Source organism: Pan paniscus, chromosome 14 (genome assembly GCF_029289425.2).
Source record: "Pan paniscus chromosome 14, NHGRI_mPanPan1-v2.0_pri, whole genome shotgun sequence".
Lineage (NCBI taxonomy): Eukaryota > Metazoa > Chordata > Mammalia > Primates > Hominidae > Pan > Pan paniscus.
The window spans coordinates 44,760,199-44,781,405 of NC_073263.2; the positions used below are offsets into that span (position 1 = coordinate 44,760,199).

Genomic DNA, 21,207 nt, shown 5'->3' on the forward strand with positions numbered 1-21,207 from the left:
TTGTGTCATGACTTTGCTGCTTCTAGTAATAACTCTTTGTTGCTGCTTTTTTAAAACAAAAAACCCCTGGAATATAGATATATATAGATCAGGACAGCCAACTAGTGGCCTGGTATAGCTAGTGTATGTTTTTTTGGTTTTGAAAGGGTTTTCTGTTGGTTTGGTTTGGTATGGGAGAATTGCTCATTTTAAAAATTGAATTAGTTAGCAATGTTTGTTAAGTGATTTCACAGAAAATTATAATTACTGGCCGGGCAGAGTGGCTCACACCTGCAATCCCAGCACTTTGGGAGGCCAAGGTGGTTGGATCACCTGAGGTCAGGAGTTTGAGACCAGCCTGGCCAACATGGCGAAACCCTGTCTCTACCAAAAATACAAAAATTAGTCAGGCATGGTGGTGGGCGCCTGTAATCCCAGCTACTCAGGAGGCTGAAGCAGGAGAATCGCTTGAACCTGGGATGCAGAGGTTGCAGTGAGCTGAGATCGCACCGTTGTACTCCAGCCTGGGTGACAAGAGGAAAACTACCTCTCAAAAAAAGGAAAGAAAATTATAAATTCTTGTCTGAGCATGGTGGCTCATGCCTGTAATCCCAGCACTTTGGGAGGCCCAGGTGGGCGGATCACTTGAGCTCAGGGGTTTGAGACCAGCTGAGCAACATGGCAAAACCCTGTTATTACAAAAAAAAAAAAAAAAAAAAATTACAAAAAATTAGTCGGGTGTGGTGGCATGCATCTTTTATCCCAGCCACTAGGGCAGCTGAAGCAGGAGGATCAAATGAGCCCAGGAGGTTGAGGCTGCAGTGTGTCGTGATCATACCACAGACCACTGCACTCTCCAACCTGGGCAACAGAATGAGACCTTGCCTTAAAAAAAAGTAAATAAATATTAAAAAAATATATATATATATATATATATATCTGCATTCTTAAATAGTTAGAAGATCTGATAATAAACACTGTGCCTACATTCCTACAGGGTGATAAACAGCTAGAGCTGAGTACTTGCTACCTACCTGGGGTGGAGCATATTCTCTATTTTCTGGTTCACTCTAGCCCCAGCTTCTCTCTCTTATGTTCTACTGCACTGGACAGGCCCCTGTAGACATTTGAGTTTGTGATTCTCTTCCACCATCCAATAGATTTTCTGCAATGGTAGAAGTGTGTTATATCTTTGTTGTCCAGTATGATAGCCACTAGCTACATGTGGCAATTAAGCACTTGAAATGTGGCTAGTGTCCTTGAGGAGGCGAATTCTTAATTTTATTTATTTTTAATTAATTTAAATAGACACATACGGCTAGTGGCTACCATATTGGACAGTTCAAGTCAATAATGGAGTATTTTCCTTTATTGGCTATTTCCTACAGAGTGAAAAGCAAGCCTTAATGCATTTTATATCTATTCTCTTAAATGCTGGATCTAAATGTTAGCATATATTACTGTAAGCCTTATGATTTGAAAACCAAATAACCCTCTCTGATGAAATGGAGCCTGAGACTTTTCTTCTTTTTTCCTCCTTATTTATTTATTCAATGCACTGGGTTTTACATGCCTGTTCTGGGCCCTAGGCATATGATCATGGTCCCTGTTTTCATGAAGCTTACAGATAATTAATAAATATTTGTAAGAGATGCTTGCCCAAGTAATTTAATATTTACTATCTGTAATCCCTTCAGTAGCCCTGCCAGATAAGGATATAATACATTTACTTGTTAATTCCAAGCCCTAAAATTTCCTCATTGCCGCTTAGATTCACTTCTAATAGATTGACGTATACTACTATTGCAGTCCTCTGAAAAGCATCTTACTCCCAAAATATTGAAACTTCCTATAAAGGTGCTGTTTTAAAGCTAGGCTTCTTCATATCTTTTTCATATTAGTAAATCAGCTCAACCCTCACCCTATTACTTCACCTGGCCTTTCTCCTGGCCTTCTGTCTGCCTTCTTCCAAGCCGCGTCTTCTGCTGGCACTTCTTTTTTTTTTTTTTTTTTTTTTAACTTGACTTTGGGCCAAGTGTGTGTGCTCTCACTCACGGGCAGTCTCAGTAACTCTACTGCTCTTCCTGCTTCTTGCCATGAAAACTTTTTTCCTCCTTTCACCCTGCAAATGTCAGCCTCCGTCTCCCCCTTTCAAAAATGAAATACACATGTTTAGAAAATACACATTCTTTTGTAGAACCTATCCTTTAAAAAATAACAAATTGCAATCAAATGCACAAAAGATAGATGAATGCTGATGTGATATATTTATGTTTTTAAATGACTTCTACATTGACAGTTGCTGGTGGAAACATTTGTTGTTTAGTGTTTTTGTAGTTGTTTAATTCCATTGATAACGAGATTAGCAAGGCAGTATTAGGGCTTTTGCTTAGACATGAAAATAGTCCACCTGTATTAAATTAGGCAGAATTATAGTATTTGTTAATATAGGACTCAGCCTTTTTCTTTGTGATCTAATTGTCTAACAAAGGTGTCATTTATTCATTTGCTTAAAGAATATTTATTGAGTTGCTATTATGTGAGAAATGCTGTACTTACAAATGAGATAAATGGAGGATTTATTGACTAAAACTTATAGATTTCTCTTCCAAATCTGCCAGCAGTTTAGATTGAGAGTTTGGCATTTTTTCGTTTAGTTAGGTCTTACCAGTGTTCATCCTGTAAAATACTTGGAGGATGTATATGCTACTATTATTTTTATTACATGAATTTTGTATTTTCAGAATATACACAGTAATTTGCAAATTAAATTCTCAGTATAGTGCATAACTTTTCACAAAGTGTAATAATGAAGTACAGTTGTTTCTCGGTATCCCCAGGGGATTGATTCCAGGACTCCCTCACATACCAAAATTCTCACATGCTCAAGTCCCTTATATAAAATGGTGTTGTATTTGCATATAACCTACCTCCATCCTTCTGTGTACTTTAAATCAGGGGGTCCTCAACGCCTGGGCCGCATACTGGTCCGTGCCTGTTAGGAACCAGGCCAAACAGGTGGAGTGAGCAGAGGGCAAGTGAACATTGCTGCCTGAGCTCCGCCTCCTGTCTGATCAGCAGTGGCATTAGATTCTCAAAGGAGCATGAGCCCTATTGTAAACTGCAACTCCGAGAGATCTAGGTTGCGTGCTCCTTATGGGAATCTAACTAATGCCTGATGATCTGGGATGGAACAGTTTCATCTGCCACACCCTCCACGCTGTTGGTGGAAAAATTGTCTTCCACAAAACCAGTCCCTGGTGCCAAAAAGGTTGTGGGACCGATATGTTAAATCATCTCTTGATTACTTTACAATACCTAACACAATGTAAATGCTGTTTAAGTAGTGGTTATACTGTTTTTTTTTTAAATCCATTTTGTTTTATTGTTGTTTTTGGGTTTTTTGTTTGTTTTTTGAGACGGAGTCTCACTTTGTCACCCAGGCTGGAGTGCAGTGGCACAATCTTGGCTCACTGCAGCCTCCACCTCCTGGGTTCAAACGATTCTTCTGCCTCAGCCTCCTGAGTAGGTGGGATTACAGGCAGCTGCCACCACACCGAGCTAATTTTTGTATTTTTAGTAGACACACAGTTTCACCATGTTGGCCAGGCTGGTCTCAAACTCCTGACCTCAAGTGATCCGCCCACCTTGGCCTCCCAAAGTGCTGGGATTACAGGCGTGAGCCACTGCGCCCTGCCAGTTTTTTGTTTTTTTAAACAAATATTTTCTATCCACAGTTGGTTGAATCTGCAGGTACCCAATATGCATATACAGTGGCCCAACTGTAATTTTGACAAGGGTAATTATGAACCATGGTTATGTCCCAATGACTTAGTGACACTGAGTTACTAGGAGTCTTTTTTTCAGTGTTATAAAGGAGAATGTGCTTTTTCTGTGTGTGTATAGAATTGTATTAGTTGTAGGGAGGCTGATGACTGTTAAGGAGAAATTACTTTGAACTAAGTTCGTGAAGTTTTTATTAGAGATTTTATTCTGTTATATGACCTTTTATGGGACCATATAGAGTTAGGATTAATAGCATGAACCCTAGATTGAAAAGAGAAAAATCCAATTTTGTTTTGTTTTTGCTTACTATGAGGAAAAAATGATATTGAGATGATATAGGAAAAGTTCTTACCACAGTTTCCAGCACATAGTAAGTGTTCTTTAAATGTTTTATTTTTGTTACAGTTGTCATTTTATTCTTGTTGTATTTCTCTGCTAGGTAGCCCTTGAGCTTTGTTTTTTTGATGGGAAAAAATATGAGCTTAAACTTACTCTTTAGGTAATAATAATAGAAAGACTAGTATAATTCAAGAAGTTGATCTTGACTGTTTCCTTATAATAGTAACAGAGCTATTTAATTTTATATGACCAAGGTTATACAATGATAGTCATTGTTAGTCATTATTTCTTCCTCTTTTTTTGAGACAGAGTCTCACTCTGTTGCCCAGGCTGGCGTGCAGTGGCACAATCTTGGCTCACTGCAACCTCCGCCTCCTGGGTTCAAGCGATTCTCCTGCCTCAGCCTCCTGAGTAGCTGGGATTACAGATGTGAGCCACCATGCCTGGCTAATTTTTTTGTATTTTTAGTAGAAACGGAGTTTCATCATGTTGGCCAGACTGGTCTCAAGCTCCTAACCTCAAGTGATTCGGCCTCCCAAAATGCTGGGATTACAGGCATGAGCCACCATGCCCAGCTGGTCCTTATTTCTTGTCCGGAGAAATGAGTTGCTCTTGAAGCTTTCTACATCAGATGTTTGTATCTATTTTAATATAAGTGTGAGACAGAAAGAGAAACTGATATCTTCATGTAAAACATTAAGAATTCAAAATAGAAGGTGGTAATTTTTCTTCTCTTATTTTCAACTGGAATAGTTTTTCTACATCTGAAAATGGAACACGTAATTTACAAATTTTCAAGTAAAATATGGTGAATCCCATAGGAAACAGTTTTACAGAGATGTAGTCTGTCTACCCTGCGTAGGTTATAGTTGCTGAAGCCAGAAATCTGAGCCCAGCTATTCTTTAAAAAAAAATTTTTTTAATTTTTAGTAGGTTTTTGAGGAACAGGTGGTGTTTGGTTACATGTATAATTTCTTCAGTGGTGATTTGTGAGATTTTGATGCACCCATCACCCAAATAGTGTACACTGTACCCAATGTATAGTCTTTACGCCTCATCCTCCCTTTCCTTACCTCTCCCACCACCACGTCCCCAAAAGTCATTGTATCATTCTCATGCGTTTGCATAGTTTAGCTCCCACTTACAAGTGAGAACATACAATGTTTGGTTTCCCATTCTTGAAATACTTCACTTAGAATAACGGTCTCCAACTCCACCCAGGTTGCTGCAAGTGCCATTATTTTCTTCCTTTTTATGGCTGAGTAGTATTCCATGGTGTGAATATATATATATACACACACACACACACACACACACCACATTTTGTTTATCCACTCTTTTTTGTATCTACTAAAAATACAAAAAATTAGCCGGGCATGGTGGCAGGCGCCTGCAGTCCCAGCTACTCGGGAGGCTGAGGCAGGAGAATGGCGTGAACCTGGGAGGCAGAGCTTGCAGTGAGCCCAGACTGCGCCATTGCACTCCAGCCTGGGCAACTAGCGAGACTCCATCTCAAAAAAAAAAAAAAAAAAAAAAAAAAAGTATTCCCTTTTCACCACATCCACGCCAACATCTATTATTTATTTATTTATTTATTTTACTTATTTTGAGACGGAGTCTCGCTCTGTCGCCCAGGCTGGAATGCAGTGGCCGGATCTCAGCTCACTGCAAGCTCCGCCTCCCGGGTTCACGCCATTCTCCTGCCTCAGCCTCCCGAGTAGCTGGGACTGCAGGCGCCCGCCACCATGCCCGGCTAATTTTTTTGTATTTTTTTTAGTAGAGACGGGGTTTCATCGTGTTGTCCAGGATGGTCTCGATCTCCTGACCTCGTGATCCGCCCTCCTCGGCCTTCCAAAGTGCTGGGATTACAGGCGTGAGCCACCGCGCCCGGCCTTTTTTTTTTTTTTTTTAAATTATAGCCATTCTTGCAGGAGTAAGGTGGTATCATATTGTTTGAGCCCAGTTATTCTTGATGCCTTTATTTCTCCTTTATCTTATTTAGGCACCACTTTCTATTGAATCTATTTTCAAAATATTTCCTAAATTTGTTTAACTTGAGTCCCACTCCTTTACCATCACCCTGTTCCAAGTGAATATTATCTTTCCTCTGGATTGGTACAGTAGCTTTCCTAGTCAGTGATGTCCATTTTTGCCCCATTCTATTCTGCAAATAGTAGCCAGAGGAATATTTTTAAAACACAAATTTAATTCCTTGCTTAAAAATTCTCTGATTTTTCATTAATCTTAGGATTTAAAATACTTACGACAGCCCATATATTTCCTACTTGCCTTCCTAGATTTTACTCTGTGTAAATTCACTTTAAAATTAAGCTTCATTGGCTGGGCACGGTGGCTCACGCCTGTAATCCCAGCACTTTGGGAGGCCAATGCGGGCGGATCACGAGGTCAGGAGCTCTAGACCATCCTGGCTAACACGGTGAAACCCCGTCTCTACTAAAAATACAAAAAATTAGCCTGGCGTGGTGGTGGGCACCTGTAGTCCCAGCTACTCGGGAAGATGAGGCAGGAGAATGGTGTGAACCCGGGAGGCAGAGCTTGCAGTGAGCCGAGATAAGCGCCACTGCACTCCAGCCTGGGCGACAGATCAAGACTCTTGTCTCAAAAAAAAAAAAAAAAAAAGTTAAGCTTCTTGGCTGGGCACGGCGGCTCACGCCTGTAATCCCAGCTCTTTGGGAGGCTAAGGCGGGCAGATCACTTGAGGACAGGAGTTCGAGACGAGCCTGACCAACATTGCAAAACCCTGTCTCTACTAAAAATACAAAAAATAAAATAAAAATCAGCCAGGTGTGGTGGCGCATGCCTGTAATCCCAAGAATCGCTTTAACCTGGGAAGCAGAGGTTGCAGTGAGCTGGTATCACGCCACTGCACTCCAGCCTGGGAGACAGAGAGACAGACTGTCTCAAATTAAATTAAGCTTCCTGAATATAAGCTATTCTGTTAGACAGATACCTGGTTTTTTTGTTTGTTTGTTTTGTTTTTGAGATGGAGTCTCTGTCACCCAGGCTGGAGTGCAGTGGCCGGATCTCAGCTCACTGCAACCTCCGCCTCCTGGCTTCAAGCAATTCTCCTGCCTCAGCCTCCCAAGTAGCTGGGAGTACAGGTGTGTGCCACCACACCCGGCTAATTTTTTGTATTTTCAGTAGAGACAGGGTTTCACCGAGTTGGCCAGAATGGTCTCGATCTGACCTCGTGATCCACCTGCCTCAGCTTCCCAAAGTGCTAGGGTTACAGGCGTGAGCCACTGTGCCCGGCCACCGGTATCCTGTATTTTATTTTTTCCCAAGTATTTTAGTGTTTTTGATGTTATAACTCAGGCAAATAATTTAGGGACTACTTTCAAACTTCACCAACTTGAATTTCCAAGAATACCATTCTGAAGTTACCTAAAATTAAAATTGCAGTTGTTGTTGTTGTTGTTTGTCTGTTCATTTGTTTTTGAGATGGAGTCTCGCTCTGTTGCCCAGGCATGAGTGCAGTGGCGAGATCTCAGCTCACCACAACCTCTACCTTCTGGGTTCAAGCAATTCTCCTGCCTCAGCCTCCTGAGTAGGTGTGATTACAGGCGTGCATCACCACACCTGGCTAATTTTTGTATTTTTAATAGAAACGGGGTTTCACCATGTTGGCCAGGCTGGTCTCGAACTCCTGACCTCATGATCTGCCCACCTCAGCCTCCCAAAGTGCTGAGATTACAGGCGTGAGCCACCGTGCCTGGCCTGATTTTTTTAAATAAATGGAGTTTTATTTCATTAGAATGAATACTAGTTCAAGCTTGACTAAATTTGTTACTTGATACTTAATAGTCTTACATTGTGACAAATAGATATGCGTGATTTATGACTAGAATAGCAATTATTTTACAGATGTACTGTATGTTTCCAAGCACTTTCTCTATGTCTATGGGGAACACCAGAAGGCATGGTTAGTCCTGGCATTTGAAGAATATATATTTATATTCTGAATTTGTACCAAGTTTTTTTTGTGTTTTTTTGTTTTGTTTTGTTTTTTGTTTTTGTGTGTTTTGTTTTTTTGGTTTTTGTTTTTTGTTTTTGAGACGGAGTTTCGCTCTTATTGCCCAGACTGGAGTGCAGTGGCGCGATCTCAGCTCACTGCAACCTCTGCCTCCTGGGTTCAAGCAATTTTTCTGCCTCAGCCTCCTGAGTAGCTGGGATTACAGGCACCTGCCACCATGCCCGGCTAATTTTTTTGTATTTTTAGTAGAGACTGGGTTTTGCCATGTTGGGCAAGCTGGTCTTGAACTCCTGACCTCAGGTGATCCACCTGTCTCTGCCTCCCAAAGTGCTGGGATTACAGGCGTGAGCCACCACTCCCAGCCAGCACCAAGTATTTTTTTTAATGGTTTACAAAACAAAGTAAAATGTAGCCTGGCTGTATCTAAGTGATCAGCCATTATTTTTCTATTTCTGTTTCTTGAAAACAACACTGTATTTTTTAATTTTCTGAAAAAGTGGAGACTCATTTTTTAAAATGGTCAGGGTAGCCTTTTAGCTTGCTCCCAAGTCAGCCTAATACCTCTGTGTAGTTTGTTTGGAAATATGTGGTGCTTTACGAACCACATATTTCCAAATTATATTATTTTGTACAAACCTAGATAAACCTTACCTTGACTTTGAAAGCATATCAAGGTCAGTAATGTTTAATTTAGTACATTGTTCAGTGATGAAATGGAGTTGCCAGTTGTTCTTGTCACTTCATGAGATAGTGTTAAATGAATTATTTAGTGTTAAGGACCCTGCTAAATTATTTTAAACAATTCAAAGCGAGTTAAAGTATTTTAAGATTTAGTTCTTTGTTATATCTTCAGTTCATACATTAACCTTTTTAGTTTTGAATCATAAGTTGTCCTCTTTTAATTAAAACCCTTGTGGTTGCCTTTTAAATGTATGATAGAACAGTTAAATTTTTTAAATGAGTTTATTTTTTTAAAAAAATCAGTGTTTTCCTTTATGTAAAAGGTTAAATGCTTTGAGGATAAAAACTGCATGACACTGTATGAGTGATGAAATTGGCTTTTAGAATTGTAGAATTAAAATTGAAAGGAAAGTGTGCTGCATAAACCTGAGTCTGGATGCAGTGGCTACAAATAAATTCAAGTGTAAGAGTGTGACCAGAATAAGCTACCGTTTATAAAGAAGCACTTCACTAAACAAACTGAAACCCTGAGGAATTTTCAAATTGTGAAGTAATGGGAACAATCATTTAATATGGAAGGAAGGAGCTAGTGCATGCCTCCTTCCTTGAACGTCTCATAAGATCAAATCGTGGAGATGACTGAAACAGGGAAGATAATTTAGCGGCAACATAACAGATTACCATTTAGAGAGGCCAAACCCCTGAGAGCTGATTGCATTAGAGGGGGATGGGGGGCTAAGATTAGGACACAGGTGTGTTCAGAAACAGGCTGACACTTAGTTGTGTTTCCCACCCACTCCCATCCCCCACCAAGTTAACACATTTAGCTGTCCCGACACTTTGTAAACATTCCTATATCTGTCTTCAATCTTTTTTCTCTCTCTAAAGGTTTATCTCTTAGAAGCTTTGACATAACTTTCCTTGGAGGAATCATTTCCACCTAATCTTTTTGCCTTATCTCTTTTTTTTTTTTTTTGAGACAGTCTCTCTCTCTCACCCAGGCTGGAGTGCAGTGGCACGATGTTGGCTCACTGCCTTCTGGGTTCAAGCGATTCTCGTGCCTCAGCCTCCTGACTAGCTGGGATTGCAGGTATGCACTACCGTGCCCAGTTCATTTTTGTATTGTTAATAGAGACAGGGTTTCACCATGTTGCCCAGGCTGGTCTTGAACTCCTGACCTCAAGTAATCTGCCTGCCTCCACCTCCCAAATTACAGGTGTGAGCCACTACACCCAGCCTGCCTTATTTCTTATAAGCATGAGCAGCTCTGCTCCAGTTTACTCTCAAAATGCACACCTTGGGATTAATATTTTCTTTTTATCAGTATGCAGTCAGTTGTCCTACCATCCCTCCATCACCCTTGTTCATCTTCAGTACTGCAGTTAATTATAGTATTAAATGCTTGTCTTCCACTAGAGCAAGTCTTTACTGCTATGTCTCCAACCTCTAACCCAGTGCCTGGCAGAAGTGGGTACCCAGTAAACACTTGCTGGATAATTGACAGCAAGAGGCTCCTTCCAGAGTCTGGCTGTGGCACAGCTGCAGCCAGAGGCAGATACAGGAGAATGGTAGGGAGAACTGGAGAGATACGCAGGGACTAGATCACAAAGAGTCTTAAAGTCCTATGAAGGAACTTGTGCTGCACCCCGAGAATAGTAAGAGGCCATCGAAGAATCATTAATCTAAATCCATCCTTGAGTTGCACATCTCCCTTCTAGACTCTAGCTAGTTGATTTCTCAGTCTTAGCAAGAAAATTTAATCCTTGTTCATAGAAACTCTGTGTGGCACATGAAAAGCAAAGTATAATTGTAAGTATTATTTATGGTTACATATCCAGTAAGTTTCTAAAGACACTTCCAGAGAACTTTTTGTACTTTATAAAGTAAATCATCTTGTGTATTTAAAGGATAAGCATGGATTTATATGTAACTGGAATAATTTAAATATTTACATTTCCATACAGAAATGAGTATACTGAATTTGGGGATCTTGGTAAAAACAAAACCTATGGCATTTTTAGATTTCAAATTGAAAAGGCAGTTGGTAAATATCTTATATCTTCTCAGCAATTTGATAGTATGTACCTGAAAATAAGCAGAAGTAAATAGAGAATTATCTTCATCCAAGGAATTAAATAATAGGAATGTTATGCAGACACCTTTTATACTTAATTCTGCTTTTGAAAGAATTTAAAATGGAAATTGTTTTTAATTTCTATTTTATTGAACCAAAGAATTTAAAGTCCCATTCAAATAAAATAATACATAATGTTAAACTTGTATTATTTTTTAATAGCCAGCATTTTTGTGGTTTTCAAATGAACCATCCAAGGAATTATAGTATTTCTTCTCTTTTTAAGAAAGTGTACTTCTTCAGGTTATAAAAGTAATAAATACTTATTGCAGAACATTTAGAAAACAAACAAACTTAAAATGCATCCAGTCTGATCTCTTCCTTCCCATCTTTCATGTTAGTTTCACCATTTTAAAAAACTGCCTTTTTTTTTTTAATTAAAGGTAATTTTCTAACATCGTTTTCAATTTTTTTGCTGTAACCATTGCATCTCACTGCTTCCTATTGGATTCATTTTCCTTCTTACTGAAATAAATTCTTGAGTAGTTTCTCAGTGAGGATCTATAAATAATAAACATAAGCTTTTGTCCAAAAATGCTTATGTTTTACACTTACTCTTCAATTGTAATCTAACTAGATATATTAGGCAATTTTCTTAAAAAATTACAATCTTATATTTTGATATCTTGCTGATGAGTTTAAAAGGTACAGTGATAACTTTTGCGTCATTAAAAATAGTTGGCTTAGAAAGCTGTACTTTTCCTTCCTTAAAACAGTTTTTTAAATTTACTGTGCTGATATACCAAGTGAATTAATTTTCTAAATAAGTAAATGATTATGAGTCTTGCTATACTTAATATAAAACAAAATATCCTAAGATAGCTACTTAAATATACATGTACTAGTCAACTATTGTTTTATAATATACTATACATGGTGGCATATATTTTCAAAAGCAGTGTTTTGAGTTATATTTTATTTTCTGAGACATGGTCTCTCTCCGTTGCCCAGGCTGGAGTGCAGTGGCACAGTCACAGCTCACTGTGGCCTCGACCTCCCAGGCTCAAGTGATCCTACCACCTCAGCCTCCTGAGTAACTAGGACTACAGGCACTGTGCCTGGCTAATTTTTTTTTTTCTTAATTTTTTGTAGAGACAGGATCAGTTTAGATGGTGTCCTGCAGTAGTTCTAGAGCAGTGCTGTCTAATAGAGGTTTCTGTGATGATAGAAATGTTCTCTCTCTGTGCTGTTCAGTAAACCTTGAGTGTTGATGTATTCTCTTTTTATTTACCTTTATCTTTTATCAGCTGAGTAGACATTTTGAATTAATAACTTGATTGATTTTAGACCATGTAATTTAAGATGATTTATTTTTACATGAAGATTTTTTCCCCCAGAAATTTAAGGCTGATTAGCTTCTTGGTTTTAGTGGTTAAGATTTGCCTATATAATAAGCGGGTGAAAAGTACATTGTGGCATTATAATGAGTTAGTTTGTATATTTAGCTTGTGTACTGGTTTCTGCATTATAGTCACGTATATTCAGTGCATTTTTAAAGTATTAAGGCTAGTGTATCCTCTGAGGTTACCTTTTTATATATTAGTTTTCATTGAATAAGAATTATAGAAATAATAACTCTTCATATTTCACTCTGCTAAACAAGAGTGTTAATAATGCCTTATTTTTTTTTCAGATTGCAAATAGAAGAGTCTTCCAAACCTGTGAGGCTATCACAACAGCTGGACAAAGTTGTAACAACCAATTACAAACCTGTTGCTAATCATCAATACAATGTAAGTCTTCTGCTTGTCTCTTTTCATTCTTTTATATCTTCATTCTTTTCTGTATCATAGAGTCTTAGGTTTCCAAAGAACCTGAGAATTTACACACCTTGCCATCAGGTGCTTGAATTACAGTACCTGATCTGGACTTAGTAAGGAATATGACAATTTGCTAAAAGTACAGAAAAGCTGTTCACTCTACATTGCAAGTTATATCATGGCAAAAAGAAGGCAACCACTGTTTAAAGTACCCTTGATAAATTTTTACAAAGAAGTAAAACACTTCAATTCTCAATGTTGCTGATGTTTTAAATTACAATGTACTAACTAAATATTAGTTTTACTATTTTTAAAAATTATTCTATACCTTTGTGATGAACCATAAGAAAGTTTTTAATGTGTTAACAAAAAATTTTAAAGGTCATGGAACAGCAGTAATTTTTCTCATTGATTATTAAGATCACTTTGCCTGATTTCAGCTTTCACAGGCGTTTTAATGGTCTCATACTACCATGCAAAGTGAGGACCATCTGTACAGTAGTACTCCCTTGTCCACAATTTCAAAACTTTATGCAGTTTCAGTGACCCACAGTCAACTACAGTCAAAAATATTGAATGGAAAATTCCAGATATAAACAATTCACAAGTTGTAAGTTGTGCAACCTTCTGAGCAGTATGATGAAACCTAGCAGCATCTTGCTCCATCCCATCCATGATGTGAGTCATTCCTTTGTCCAGTGTATCCACATTGTATATGCTACCCACCCATTAGTCACTTAGTAGCCCTCTTGGTTAACAGATCTATTGACACATGATAAAAAGAAAGAAGAGGCCGGGCGCGGTGGCTCACGCCTGTAATCCCAGCACTTTGGGAGGCCGAGGCAGGCGGATCACAAGGTCAGGGAGATCGAGACCATCCTGGCTAACACAGTGAACCCCGTCTCTACTAAAAATACAAAAATTAGTCGGGCGTGGCGGTGTGTGCCTGTAGTCCCAGCTGCTGGGGAGGCTGAGGCAGGAGAATGGGAGGCGGAGCTTGCAGTGAGCCGAGATCACGCCACTGCACTGCAGCCTGAGTGACAGAGTGACAGAGCGAGACTCCGTCTCAAAAAAAAAAAAAAAAGAAAGAAAGAAGAAGAGTGAGTACAGAACACCAAGATATTTTGAGAGAGTGAGAGAGAGAGAGACCACATTCACAGACTGTTATTACAGTATATTGTTAGGGTTATTCTATTTTATTATGGGTTATTTTTGTTAATCTCTTACTGTGCCTAATTTATAAATTGAACTTTATCAGAGATATGTATGTATAGGAAAAACCATAATATATAGAGTTTGGTACTATCCACAATTTCAGGCACCAAGTGGGGCAGGGAGGTGTCTTGCAACATATCTCCTGCCAATAAGGGGAAAGTATTGTATATTTATATTTCAAGACTTTTTTATTGTTGTGTATCTTACATGTACTATATGTATTATACAATATACACATTTATCGCATACATATTATGTATACTTTGTGCCAGGTATTGGTCTGAGTGCTTCGTAAGTAATGACACTTAATCTTCATACCAACCCTATGAAGAAACTACAACAGATAAGGTAACAGGCAGAGAGACTGGCTTACCTGAGGTGGTGCAGCCAGTAATTTATCAGTCCAGGTGTTGAACTCAGGCAGTCTAGCTTAGGAGCCATACTGTTAATCACTGTGTATGTTGCTGCTGGTGATTAGCAGTTGCTAAAAGGGCTAAGGGTTTTGGGTTTTGAAATATCTGTAATGTAATAAGTGTGATGGTTTCCTGAAAATAAAATACCCAAGTTAAGTCAAATAGCAATTAACAGTTGGAATTTTGTATCCCACTTTGTTGTTTAAGATTACCTTTGATACTGAGTTTAGGAAGAAAATTTTCTTTAAGACTAGCCTTGGCGGAGTGCGGTGGCTCACGCCTGTAATCCCAGCACTTTGGGAGGCCAAGGCAGGTGGATCACCTGAGGTCAGGAGTTCAAGACCAGCCTGGCCAACATGGTGAAACCCCATCTCTACTAAAAATACAAAAATTAGCCAGGAGTGGTGGCAGGCACCTGTAATTCCAGCCACTCGGGAGGTGAGGCAGGAGAATCGCCTGAACCCAGGAGGCAGAAGTTGCAGTGAGCCGAGATCACACCATTGCACTCCAGCCTGGGGGACAAGAGTGAGACTTTGTCTCAAAAAAAAAAAAGACTAGCCTTTAGTATCAACATTTATTAAGTGACACAGGATAGCATCTACCAAACTACTACTTTATGATATTTGAATGGTTATTTTATATGAAAGTAGCAAATGCCACTAGGGCTAAGTAGATATCTTAAATGAGTGGAACAATGAAATTTAAGAAAGTCAGTGTTAGAGACTGTGTGAACTGGAGTGCACATGACCCATATAAATACATTCACATTTTGAAATTGCTACACTATGTGAGTTAAACAAACCAGGTAAAAGTTCAACTGCATTCAGCCAAGCTTCCATTTTACAGCCTCTGGTTATGCTTTAGGAGGAAAATAAACTAAAGGACAGGTAAGGTTTCAGATGATCCAGAAGAGGTATTTTTCTGTTGTTTTCTGACTTAGATAAATAGATTAAAGTCCACGTCTTTGTCCTCTTCCATTGTAGTCTTTTCTACTGTTGGATGGGAATACATACAGTTTTCTGGAGCTACGTGTAAATAGAGATTCTATTCTACTTTGTAAAACAGTATAGATCTTAGTTGTTTTTGCCTTTCTTCCTCATTGGTGTGCTGCTTCTGTAGCTCCTGACTCAGCTTTTTTATCCTTTTATGGGCCAGGCTTCTCTGTGATTTCTACCCTTGTGTATATTTTTATTACAGTCGGTACAAGAAAGACTGCACTTTCATAGGCTGTAAAGAGTTGTTACCTTTCTAGAGGGAAGTTTGGTAATTTATGTCAAATGCACTATAAAAGGATATATCCTTTGACCTAGCAGTTTTGTGTCTAGGAATTTATTATAGTGAGACCAGTGCTCAATGATATATATACAATAATGCTTCTCTCTATTATTTAAGATAGGAAAAGTTTGGAAACAAGTGTCCCAAGTTGGGGATTCATTAAATAAATATTTTAAGTCATTATTTTTGGATGGCAGGATCTACGTGATTTTATCCTAATTTTCTTTTTTATAAAATCTTTTCCAATTGTTGAAATTGTCACAGTGAGCACGTATTGCCTGAATTGTTGGTAAGCAATAAAGTTATGTTGGGAAGGGGAAGATTGGAAAGGAAAGAAAGCCAGGGAAGAAAGCCATAATAGTACCTTACCGATTGTCTAAGATTTACCTTCTTTAAACAAGTACTTTTTAAATATCTGCTTCGTGTCTGAGATACATACCCCTGGTGAATAAAGTAAGTACAAACATGTTATATTCTGAGCTCCTTAGTATATAAAGCTATAGCACCCTCTATAAAGATAATTAACATTAAGTGACATTTTAGTTCAAGATATCAACCTTTGTTAAGGTTGTCATAGTGAAAATGAGTCATAGTAATGAATCTTTGATTAAGATTTTTACATCCAAACAAAGATTGACTATAATCTACCACATTGCATTTGAATGTTTAATCATTATTTCTTTTGGGAGTAAACCAGGATAGGCACCTGCATAGCTTTAAAAAACATATTCAGTATTGTAGTGTAATACCAACTATAGAAAGAGTATAACATTTTTGTTATTTATTAGAAGAGGACATTGACTTTTAAAAGACTGAGAAACATAAACGAACACAGGTCAGCAAGAATGATTTAGAGGAAACATAATAAAGACTTTTAATAAAAAATTTTAACTCGATATAATGTTGAAATGTTTTGAAAGTCTTGCCAGATTAAGTTATATAAACATGAAGCTCAGTGTTTCATTCTAACGGTTGAGCTTCTTTGAATGCAATTTTCAGAATAAAAATTCAAAAAAAATTTGTACAAAAAAGTGAAAGAGGGACTGGGAAATTGCATATGTATTTGAAAAACAATGTTCCTACATTTGGTCAGAAAGAAACTACCTTGCATTTACCCACAGTTTTTTCACCCACCTATGGCAAATAGATGAATTTACCTGTATATATGTAAAGAAAATATCCAATTTTGTTCTTGGAGCTATTCTAAGAATTAAATTCAGATTTATCTTTTTAGTTCACAAACTATCAGGGTATAATGTCTGTCATACTTGCCATTCAGAAACCATCTACTGGGCCAAAAAGAATTATATGATTATTTTTATCTCTTAGAATACTCCATTGAAATCGCACCCCTGAAAACCATCTTCTTACTAGGATATGACATGTCAGGTTTTTTTCCGTAAGTGGCATTTCCTGTACCTTAAATCTTCATTGAGTGTCTGAAACTTGAATCAGTTCATGTAGGTCAGCATTTTCCACAGTAAATTTTTTGTAACATAAACTAGGTGAGATGGTCAGATAAAAAGGATTCTGTGTTTAAAAAACTTGTAGTTTCTGATTATATCCTCCTCTTAAATTGACACTTCACTTTAATATACTCAAGATTAGGAAGCTTTAGGAATTTGTTTAATCCTGCACTTACAAACATTTGAACATCAAATTTCCCCCATTGTTTGAAGTAGTGAAAACAGACATTGGGAAATAACGGAGATGTCAAAGTATGGTTTACAAGAGGGCCCACTGGGTGAGGGGGAAAATTATTATATTTATATTATTATAAAACTTACATGTATCTTGTTTGGCACCTAGTAAAGGAAAGAAACTGACCTTTAGAAATACTATGTAGATTGACCCTGGCATCTTTTTGCAGCTCCTGTGCTAGTCGGTCGTTTTTCAGCAGAAGAGCGGAAATGGGACAGGACAGAGGGGTTGAGCGTTGTGCCTTCATGTTTTCATTTGCTTTCAGCTTTTTAGCATTGGTGCTCAATTCAGAGATTTACAGATTATAGTATCTATTTTTAACTAAACTCAGTCTCAACAAATGATTTCTGCAGAGAAACTGTCAATTAGAGGTAATACTAATAAACCAAGCATATGTGAACAAGAAAGTGAAAAACTGAACTTCTCTTGCTTCTAAAAATGGTTTATCAGTCAATCTTTGAGGTGACAAACAGTGATGACGTAATCAGATCTGAAAAGAACTTGGCCCTTCCAAAAAGGAAATTATCAGTATCATTTTAAATATGGCTTGTCATGCCCTGTCTTTAATGATGACTCAGTTAGTGTCTATGGTGGAATCAAAAACAACTCTAGATATTCCAAGCAGAAAAGAATGTAATGTAGGGAGTTAGTTACAAATGATTTAGGAATACCAAATGGATGGGCTGGAGTTGCAAAAGGAAGAAGAGATCAGGAAGCTGCTGCGGAGGTGCTCCTGCAATACAAAAAAAAAAAAGAAGAAAAATCTCCCTCCCTCCCACTTTCATTCTCCTATTGGCAGAACCCCAGCTGGAAACCCGCTAGCAAGGGAATCTTGGAAATGTAGCCTGCAGACCTCTTGCCACCCCGCCCTTACCACCAAGGCTAGAGTTGAAGACTTGTTGCAAAATAACTGGCAAAGTGGCCCTTGACCTTTGTGAGTGTTGTACCTTGTTATATTAGCTTAGCTATTGCTGATACAAAGCTATCATGGTGTTCAATGTATTTAAAAACTAAGCATACAGAACATGAATGCAAATCACTGTATTTTGAGAGCAAAACGAAAAGGTATTTTGTAGTTTTGACAAAACTTACTCTTAAAATTATGTATACTCTTTCATCCCTTTAAAATTTTTTATCTTGTGTATGCTTATATCTATTTATAAATACAGTAGTACGTTTGTCCAGTTTATAAAGATATATGCATAGCTCATGCTTTTAATTTTTTGCTCACAAAGGTGTATAATCAAAGTTATAGAGTCAGCTGATGAGTAAGGTTCTTTGCAACTCCCTCCAACTTTGAATCCAAGTAAGGGCGACTCTGTGTGTTCTGGTTGACTTTGTGAACATCGTATCTAGCCTATGTAAATTTCATAGCATTCTTTTATGTATTTCATGGCCTCTTATAAACTTTCTCATAAGGAATTCCTTTTCTTCTCATAAGGAATCATGTCCTCTGTTGTCTAGACATTTGTTTTCGGTGTTGCTGTATACTAGAATCACCTGGGAAGCTTTTAAAGAAGAAAAATAGGCCGGGTGCGGTGGCTCACACCTGTAATCCCAGCACTTTGGGAGGCCAAGGCAGGTGGATTACCTGAGGTCAGAAGTTCGAGACCAGCCTGACCAACCTGGTAAAACCCCGTCTCTACTAAAAGTACAAAATTAGCTGGGTATTGTGGCACATGCCTGTAATCCCAGCTACTTGGGAGGCTGAGGCAGGAGAATTGCTTGAACCCGGGAGGCGGAGGTTGCAGTGAGCCAAGGTCATGCCACTGCACTCCAGTCTGGGCAACAAGAGCGAAACTCCATCTCAAAAAAAAAAAAAAAAAAAAACAGAAAAATACCCTCAGAAACTGATTTGGTTAATCTAATGAGGAGGCCAGCCATCTTAAGTTTTTAAGCTTCTTGGGTAATTCTAGTATGCAGCCACTGAACCAAAGAGATGAGAACTTTTTATAGTTCTGCCATCTCCTGTTGAGGGTGGGGTGTTCAGTAATGGTACTTAGAAGGAAACCTCTTTCTAGCAAACCTAGAACTTTTTTTTTTTTTTTTTTTTTGTGAGACAGAGTCTTGCCCTGTTGCCCAGGCTGGAGTGCAGTGGCACAATCTCGGCTCACTGCAAGCTCCGCCTCCCGGATTCATGCCATTCTCCTGCCTCAGCCTCCCAAGTAGCTGGGACTACAGGCGCCCGCCACCACACCTGGCCAATGTGATCCGCCCATCTCGGCCTCCCAAAGTGTTGGGATTACAGGTGTGAGCCACCGTGCCTGGCCAAACCTAGAACTTTTTAAAAAGAATTAATATTTCTTTTTTTTGTTAGAATTTCTGCCCCACAGTTTGAAAAAATAAGTTTTCTCTCTCTCATTTTTTTTTTTTTTTCTTATTTCTGGTAAAAGCTCTTGGCCAGAAAGAACTCAAAAACCTTAACTGTGCTCAGATGGGTAAGAGAAAAAAAAGAAAAGCTTACTTAGTAAACTGGTTGTTGAGGTAAACCCCCAGGAACTAGAAAGGAAATTCATTTTTATGCATATATGCTCTGTTCCCTTCAGTGTGGCAGCCGACTGTGTTAGTCTGCAGAACTAAGATTTGGGGTTTGAGTGGTTGATCTTTTAAAGTTCTATGCATAAATTTGAATTTTCCTAAATAAAAAGGATGTTTGTAGGACTATATCATGAGGGCTTTTCAGTAATATTTGCCTGTTATAATACATAGTATAAGTATACTACATGCTTTGTCCATTTGAATTTGCACACAAAGGACTGACCAATTCTAAAGAAATAATTTCCTCCCAAGAGATAATGACACACTAGGCAGAAATAGAAGCATTAGTTGAGGGGAGGGGGAATAATATCTCATAAGGATTTAACATGCAGAACCATGATATTCAAAGCTGTCATGCTCACTTCAAAAGTTAAAAGCCTTTACAAAGACTGCCTTGACAAAACAAAGTATTTCTGCAAACAATAATCTAGAAGTTTATAGATATCTGTATTATAAATTTTAATTGGTAGTGGGTGGCATTTATAATTTTAGTCAGTGATTACAGTTTCAGTAATGATGGTTGAACATATATATACCAAATCCACAAAGGATTTTCAACATTTGGTTGCATTTTAGTCAAGAATAGGCTGGGCGTGGTGGCTCACACCTGTAATCCCAGCACTTTCGGAGGCTGAGGCGGGTGGATCACTTGAGTTTGAGACCAGCCTTGAGTTTGAGACCAGCCTGGGCAGTATAGCCAGATCTACCTCTTCAAAAAAATTTTAAAAATTGGCTGGGTATGGTGGCATGCCCCTGTAGTTCCTGGAGTTCGAGACCAGCCTGGCCAACGTGGTGAAACCCTGTCTCTAATAAAAATACAAAAATTAGCCAGGCATGGTTGCACACGCCTGTAATCTCAGCTATTCAAGAGGCTGAGGCAGGAGAATCACTTGAACACGGGAGACGGAGGCTGCAGTGAGGTGAGATTGCGCCACTGCACTCCAGCCTAAGCAACAGAGTGAGACCCCATCTCAAAAAAGAAAAGGTTTGGGGGCCGGGTGCAGTGGCTCAAGCCAGTAATCCCAGCACTTTGGGAAGCCGCAGTGGGGGGATCATGAGATCAGGAGATCAAGACCATCCTGGCTAACACGGTGAAACCCTTTCTTTACTGAAAATACAAAAAATTAGCTGGGTGTGGTGGCACGCGCCTGTAGTCCCAGCTACTCAGGAGGCTGAGGCAGGAGAATCACTTGAACCCGGGAGGCGGAGGTTGCAGTGAGCTGAGATAGCATCACTGTACTCCAGCCTGGGTGACAGAGCAAGACTCCATCTCAAAAAAAAAAAAAAAAGAATAATTTGTGTTCTGTTGTGAAAATTAATTGTATATGATGGATTTTTTGGTAAAAATTTGTAACTGAAGACTAAAGTACTTTGTGAATTGACATTTATTTC

The 21,207-nt window shown here is 38.6% G+C and overlaps 1 protein-coding gene across 2 annotated transcripts in view; it reads left to right on the plus strand.

The window, feature by feature from the left end:
• Window positions 1–21,207, plus strand: part of GTF2F2 (general transcription factor IIF subunit 2) — a 167,753-nt gene that overhangs the window by 123,975 nt on the left and 22,571 nt on the right. For both annotated transcript variants that reach the window (XM_063595937.1, XM_003807668.4), the window contains one exon: window positions 12,547–12,646. In XM_063595937.1, coding sequence (XP_063452007.1) covers window positions 12,547–12,646 — 100 coding nt within the window. The remainder of the gene's footprint in view (window positions 1–12,546; window positions 12,647–21,207) is intronic.